At 40.1% G+C, this 7590-nt stretch overlaps 1 protein-coding gene across 1 annotated transcript in view; it reads left to right on the top strand.

Moving 5' to 3' along the window:
* Positions 1–1462: 1462 nt before the first annotated feature.
* LOC141767002 (transcription factor Maf-like) overlaps positions 1463–7590 on the top strand; it is a 75479-nt gene continuing 69351 nt past the window's right edge. The window contains exon 1 of the mRNA XM_074634269.1: positions 1463–2922. Within this exon, the coding sequence (XP_074490370.1) occupies positions 1874–2922 (1049 nt within the window). The 5' untranslated portion in view covers positions 1463–1873. The remainder of the gene's footprint in view (positions 2923–7590) is intronic.

Here is a 7590-nt window from a genome sequence, read left to right as displayed (position 1 = left end):
ACTGGGACTGAGACTGAGACTGAGGACACAGAGACACTGATGCTGTGATCATTACATGATCCAGGACTGGGACTGAGACTGAGACTGAGGACACAGAGACACTGATGCTGTGATCATTACATGATCCAGGACTGGGACTGAGACTGAGGACACAGAGACACTGATGCTGTGATCATTACATGATCCAGGACTGGGACTGAGACTGAGACTGAGGACACAGAGACACTGATGCTGTGATCATTACATGATCCAGGACTGAGACTGAGACTGAGGACACAGAGACACTGATGCTGTGATCATTACATGATCCAGGACTGAGACTGAGACTGAGACTGAGACTGAGGACACAGATGGAGGAGTTGTCTCTACAGAGGATTCATTAGAAAAATGATTTTATGTTGACAAGGACTTAAAAAATGTGTTTTCTCCTGAAAGAAAAATGACTTCTGTATAGATTAATATTGTTTTTTTATCTATATATATATATATTTGTAGACAGCAGTAGATAGACTATAGAGAGCAGACCCTACAAGAGCAAAGTGATTTAAAAGAATCATTTTAAATTATTCAAAAAGAAACCATTTACACACAGCAGCTGAAACACACTCACACAGACCCGCTAATGAAAACCACATGAAGTTCTCTTTTATACCGAAAGGTGGCGACGTTGGGTTTCCAAACGATGTCACTCATCTAGACTCATCCAGACTCATGCAGACCAATGCCATCCAGAGCCATGCAGACTCATGCAGACCAATGCCATGCTCACCTTCCTCACGGCTCATGCAGAGCCATGCAGAGCCATGCTGTGCCATGCCATGCTCACCTTCCTCTTCCAATCCGCTTCATCTGGACTCATCTGTTTCTGCCATTATTAATAACTATAATATAATATAAACTAGTTATCTCTCAGTCAGGGAGGATCGTTGAAATGCATTTGGATGTATTGAATTGCAGGTTGTTCGGGTAGAGGGACTAAAACGTTGTTTCATTATAAATGTAATGAAATACATTCTCAACACACTGAATGAGCTGGATTAAGACAGTTATCAAACAACATTGTTGACAAATATGACTCTAAAATGAAATGTAAATAATATTTGATGTGATTATTATAATGATGTAAAAGCATAATATATGTTGAAATCATAATAAAGATACACATATCCGTATATATATGTATTTATTATCTGATAATCTCTTTTATTTCACTTCATTTGCTTCTTTTCATGCAAAGTGAACAAAAGCATGAATATGTAGTGTGGTGTCAATCTGCTGAGGAGTTAGTACAGAAAGCACTTCACCAAACTTTGCTTTCTCTACTATTATGCTAATGAGGTCCCCAGGCTCGGCTCCTGATTGGCTGAGTCTCAGTCAATTTCATATTTCAGTGGTGACGTCAGAGCGCCTATAAAACTCACAATGCTTTTTAACTCGTCGTCTGACTGATGAGAATAAAAACTATCAATCGTTGGCTGGAGTTTTTTTTTTCCTCCACAAAGCAACTATTTTCCGGGACACGTGCGTGCAGCGCGCACTAATCCTGAAAGGAGGCATGAAGTGTTAAATGGTGGAAACAGAGAAGCTGCGCTCAGACACACGCACGCGGAGAGAGGAGGAATCAGCTGCTGATGATGTGAGTCTGAAGCTTCTCTGCAACTCACACTGAAGAAAAAAAAAACTTATCGACTCACAAAGCAGGAGCTGCGCGCCGCGCCGCAATTAGTGCGTGAGAGTCCACTTTTTCTGCGGTTTTGAAGCAAATCAAGAAATCACGCTGGCTCAGTGCGTGTCTCCGTGCGTGTCTCAGCAGCAGACTGTGACAGGTGCTCCTCATCCTCATCCTCTTTGCAGGACTGTCAGCAGCAGGAGGATGGCATCAGAGCTGGCAATGAGCAACTCCGACCTGCCCACCAGTCCCCTGGCCATGGAATATGTTAATGACTTCGATCTGATGAAGTTTGAAGTGAAGAAGGAGCCGCTGGAGCCGGATCCGGATCGCAGCATCAGCCTCCTCCAGTGCCAGAGCCAGAACCAGAGCCAGAACCGCCTGGTCGCCGGGGGATCCCTGTCTTCCACCCCGATGAGCACACCCTGCAGCTCGGTTCCTCCGTCGCCCAGCTTCTCGGCTCCTAGTCCGGGATCAGGATCAGGATCGGGGTCGGGATCGGGGAGCGAGCAGAAGGCGCATCTGGAGGATTTCTACTGGATGACCGGCTACCAACAGCAGCTGAACCCAGAAGCTCTGGGCTTTAGTCCGGAGGACGCCGTAGAGGCGCTGATCAGCAGCAGCCACCAGCTCCAGAGCTTCGACGGCTATGCCCGGGGGGGGCCGCCGTTCGGAGGCTCCGCGGCCGGGCCGGGAGGCTCCATGGCCGGGGAGGAGATGGGATCAGCAGCCGCCGTAGTCTCCGCGGTCATCGCTGCAGCTGCAGCCCAGAACCAGAGCCAGAACCCACACCACCACCACCACCATCACCACCACCACCACGCCGGAGCGCACCACCCGTCCTCCGGGTCCCAGTCCTCCGGGGGCGGGGGCGGCCACCAGCACCTGCTGAGGCTGGAGGACCGCTTCTCAGACGACCAGCTGGTCACCATGTCGGTCCGGGAGCTGAACCGGCAGCTCCGGGGGGTCAGCAAGGAGGAGGTGATCCGGCTGAAGCAGAAGAGGAGGACTCTAAAGAACCGCGGCTACGCGCAGTCCTGCAGGTACAAGCGGGTCCAGCAGAGACACGTCCTGGAGGGAGAGAAGACCCAGCTGATCCAGCAGGTGGATCATCTGAAGCAGGAGATCCTCCGGCTGGCCAGAGAGAGAGACCTCTACAAGGACAAGTACGAGAAGCTCATCAGCACCGGCTTCAGGGAAACCGGAGGGTCCAACAGCTCCGACAACAACCCGTCCAGTCCGGAGTTCTTCATGTGAGTCAAAGCACCGGCCCGCCTTTTAATCACCGACCCGCATCCTTATAATAACCCGAACCCGTCCAGTCCGGAGTTCTTCATGTGAGTCCCGGCCCTGAAAATAACTTTAAATAACTTTAAACAACCGGCCCGCATCATTCTAACAACCGGCCCGCCTTTTAATCACCGGCCCGCACCATTCTAACAACCGGCCCGCCTTTTAATCACCGGCCCGCACCATTCTAACAACCGGCCCGCCTTTTAATCACCGGCCCGCACCATTCTAACAACCGGCCCGCATCATTCTAACAACCGGCCCGCATCATTCTAACAACCGGCCCGCATCATCTTAATAACCTGAACCCGTCCAGTCCGGAGTTCTGCATGTGAGTCAAAGAAAGAAAGAAAGAAAGGAGATCAGAAATAACTTTAGATAATAACCGGCCCTCGTTTTAATCACCCTAAACCCCTAAACCCCTAAACCCCTAAACCCCTAAACCCCTAAACCCCTCACCCCTCACCAAGAAACAGAAAGAACACCTTTTAATTTACACGCAGCTAAACTCAGGTTATAATAGTTATAATAGTTATAAGAGTTATAAGAGTTATTATAGTTATAAGAGTTATTATAGTTATTATAGTTATAAGAGTTATAAGAGTTATAATAGTTATAAGAGTTATAAGAGTTATTATAGTTATAATAGTTATAAGAGTTATAAGAGTTATTATAGTTATAAGAGTTATTATAGTTATTATAGTTATAAGAGTTATAAGAGTTATAATAGTTATAAGAGTTATAAGAGTTATTATAGTTATAATAGTTATAAGAGTTATAAGAGTTATTATAGTTATAAGAGTTATTATAGTTATTATAGTTATAAGAGTTATAAGAGTTATAATAGTTATAAGAGTTATAAGAGTTATTATAGTTATAATAGTTATAAGAGTTATAAGAGTTATTATAGTTATAAGAGTTATTATAGTTATAATAGTTATTATAGTTATAATAGTTATTATAGTTATAATAGTTATAATAGTTATTATAGTTATAATAGTTATAATAGTTATATTAGTTATTATAACCCCCAGACTCAGAGGAGCTGTATGAGCTGTTAAAGCTGTTAAAGCTGTTAAAGATGTTAAAGTTAGTTAAAGTTAGTTAAAGTTAGTTAAAGACAAAAGAGTTTTACACTTTTCTGCATTTTAAAAGTATTTTGTTTCGGGGTTAGGTTCTTGTTTGATTTATGTTTTATCACTTTTAAAGGACATAAATAGGCTATAAATAGGCCTGTTGAAATTAATAAGAATTCGGTTCGTCTAAATATTGTTAAAGGATTTCTGTCTTTAGACACTTTGCTGAGGAAATGTCCCTAATAACCCTAATTCATAATAATTAATAATAACCCTAATAACCAGGTCCTTTACAGCCTCATCATCCGACTCGCTTCACCTAAAATCAGTTTTATGAAATCCAACAATCCTCAAACGCAGCAGCTTTATTTTGATGTGCATTTATTTTGTTTTGTTTAAAGTCAATTTATATTTTATATGAATGATCTCATTTTCATATCATCCATATTTGTGTGTTGAAGGATGTGAGCGTGTGACAGTGAAGCCGTGCGTGCTGGTCGTGCACGGATCGTGTTTTTCTGACTCGCTTCTGTGTTTTTGTGAACTGGTGTAAGATGATTGTATTTTACTGCATTAATCTCTTTATGGGATGCATTTATAAAACGAGCAGGTAAATTCATCCATCGCTTTGTTTCATAAAAGAACCTTTTCTAGGAGGAAAACGAGATTATGGAATAAAACAACTTGATATTGATTTATTCTCGCAGACCATCAGGCTGATCGGGATATTTAGCAGAAACTATTATTACTAAATTAACTAAATTAATTATTGCGATCAAAACGTGAAGCTGAAAATAAAAATGCTTTGAACAGAAAAAAAAGCTGTTTCTGAAATAAATGAGAAATAGACCTTTCTGTCAACAGAAGATCTGCAGCTCGTTTTAATCTGTGTTTTTCATTCCGTTTATCCAGAACCAGTAAATATAATAATATAATAATATCATAATATAATAAACTGTCAACTGGTTGGAGATGGAGATGATCTGTTGTCCCGAAGCTGTAGAATAATTAAGATGATGATTTCTAAACAGTCTAATGTATTGTCTGGACAGTACACTTACTTTATATATTTAATACTTTGACCTTTTATCAATAAACCTTCATGAATGAAACAAAAATATTCTCCTGGAAATGTTTGTTATTTTTGTTCTCTTTAGTTTTGCATGTCTTTAATCTCCTCTCGATCTGAACTGGAAGATAAACACAAGAAGAAAATGTCAATTACAAATGTCATCGAGATAACGGAAACATCTGCTCACACACATCTGGGTTCGACTGAAGCGCGATGCAGATGTTGCGCACAAAGCGCGTAATTATATATTATATTATATATTATATTACATATTATATTATATTATATTATATTATATTATATTATTCCAGCTCTCTGAAGTCATTTTATTCTTTGACTCAATATGCGGTTTTCTTTCTTTTATTTAATATATATTCTCTGAAAAACACTCGGATACTTCATAGTATCAAAGTATTTACTAAATAATACTTCATAGTATCAAAGTATTTACTAAATAATACTTCATAGTATCAAAGTATTTACTAAATAATACTTCATAGTATCAAAGTATTTACTAAATAATACTTCATAGTATCAAAGTATTTACTAAATAATACTTCATAGTATCAAAGTATTTACTAAATAATACTTCATAGTATCAAAGTATTTACTAAATAATACTTCATAGTATCAAAGTATTTACTAAATAATACTTCATAGTATCAAAGTATTTACTAAATAATACTTCATAGTATCAAAGTATTTACTAAATAATACTTCAAAGTATCAAAGTATTTACTAAATAATACTTCATAGTATCAAAGTATTTACTAAATAATACTTCATAGTATCAAAGTATTTACTAAATAATACTTCATAGTATCAAAGTATTTACTAAATAATACTTCATAGTATCAAAGTATTTTCTTTTTCTTCTGTTGCTTCTGCAGAAATAAAGCGACGCTGTTCAGCTGTTGTTTTAAATGAGAGACAGAACAACTCTTTAATTTCTGTTTAACTGAGAGAACAGCTCAGAGTTTCTATATCTGTAGTTTCTGGCCTCAGGGCCTCAGCAGCTGTCCCAGAACAGATCAGTTCATGAAGGTAATGATTGATTTCAGAGTAAACTAAAGGAGCTTCTACTTGTTGAATATTGTCCTCAGAGAGTTTCATTTAAAATCGACCTGAGTCAAAAGTCCACATAACAGAAATGATCAAATATAGGATTATATACAAATATGTACAATTTAGAAAATATAAACTTTGACTTCCTGCAAATAATTCAGTCAGAAAATAAACTTTACACAGTCAACACTTTATACTAATGATGTGATGATATGATTCAAATAGTCTAATTTCTATTTAGACTAAACTTACAGTCAGATTTACTCTGACAAATGTTTGTGACGCGAGATATTTAATATTTAAGAAATCCACCACTTTCGCTTCAGTGCAGAGATCCTCTGTTTGACTCTGACATCACAAATACAGAGAAGAGTCAAAACAGAAAAGCCACAGGAGGCAGACGGAGCGGCTGACGGGGTTTAGAGTTAGAGTTATTATTATTAGTCATTAGGTTACAGTTAGGAGGTTACAGTTAGGGTGTTAGGAGGTTAGAGTTAGGGTGTTAGGAGGTTAGAGTTAGGGAGTTAGGAGGTTACAGTTAGGAGGTTACAGTTAGGGTGTTAGGAGGTTAGAGTTAGGGTGTTAGGAGGTTAGAGTTAGGGTGTTAGGAGGTTAGAGTTAGGAGGTTAGAGTTAGGGAGTTAGAGTTAGGAAGTTAGAGTTAGGAAGTTAGGAGGTTAGGGAGTTAGGGTCTTAGAGTTAGGGGGTTAGAGTTAGGAGGTTAGGGAGTTAGAGTTAGGAGGTTAGGGAGTTAGGGGGTTAGAGTTAGGAGGTTACAGTTAGGGAGTTAGAGTTGGGAAGTTAGAGTTAGGAAGTTAGGAGGTTAGGGAGTTAGGGGGTTAGAATTAGGACGTTAGAGTTAGGGAGTTAGGAGGTTAGAGTTAGGGAGTTAGGAGGTTAGAGTTAGGAGGTTAGGGAGTTAGGGGGTTAGAGCTAGGACGTTAGAGTTAGGGAGTTAGGAGGTTAGAGTTAGAGAGTTAGGAGGTTAGAGTTAGGGAGTTAGGAGGTTAGAGTTAGAAGGTTAGGGAGTTACGGGGTTAGAGTTAGGACGTTAGAGTTAGGGAGTTAGGAGGTTAGAGTTAGGGAGTTAGGAGGTTAGAGTTAGGAGGTTAGGGAGTTAGGGGGTTAGAGCTAGGACGTTAGAGTTAGGGAGTTAGGAGGTTAGAGTTAGAGAGTTAGGAGGTTAGAGTTAGGAGGTTAGGGAGTTAGGGGGTTAGAGCTAGGACGTTAGAGTTAGGGAGTTAGGAGGTTAGAGTTAGGAGGTTACAGTTAGGGAGTTAGAGTTGGGAAGTTAGAGTTAGGAGGTTAGGGAGTTAGGGGGTTAGAATTAGGACGTTAGAGTTAGGGAGTTAGGAGGTTAGAGTTAGGGAGTTAGGAGGTTAGAGTTAGAGAGTTAGGAGGTTAGAGTTAGGGAGTTAG

The sequence above is a fragment of the Sebastes fasciatus genome, chromosome 4, assembly GCF_043250625.1.
Source record: "Sebastes fasciatus isolate fSebFas1 chromosome 4, fSebFas1.pri, whole genome shotgun sequence".
Classification (NCBI taxonomy): domain Eukaryota; kingdom Metazoa; phylum Chordata; class Actinopteri; order Perciformes; family Sebastidae; genus Sebastes; species Sebastes fasciatus.
Note: the sequence above shows the minus strand (reverse complement) of the source record. Positions and strands in the feature narration are given on the sequence as shown.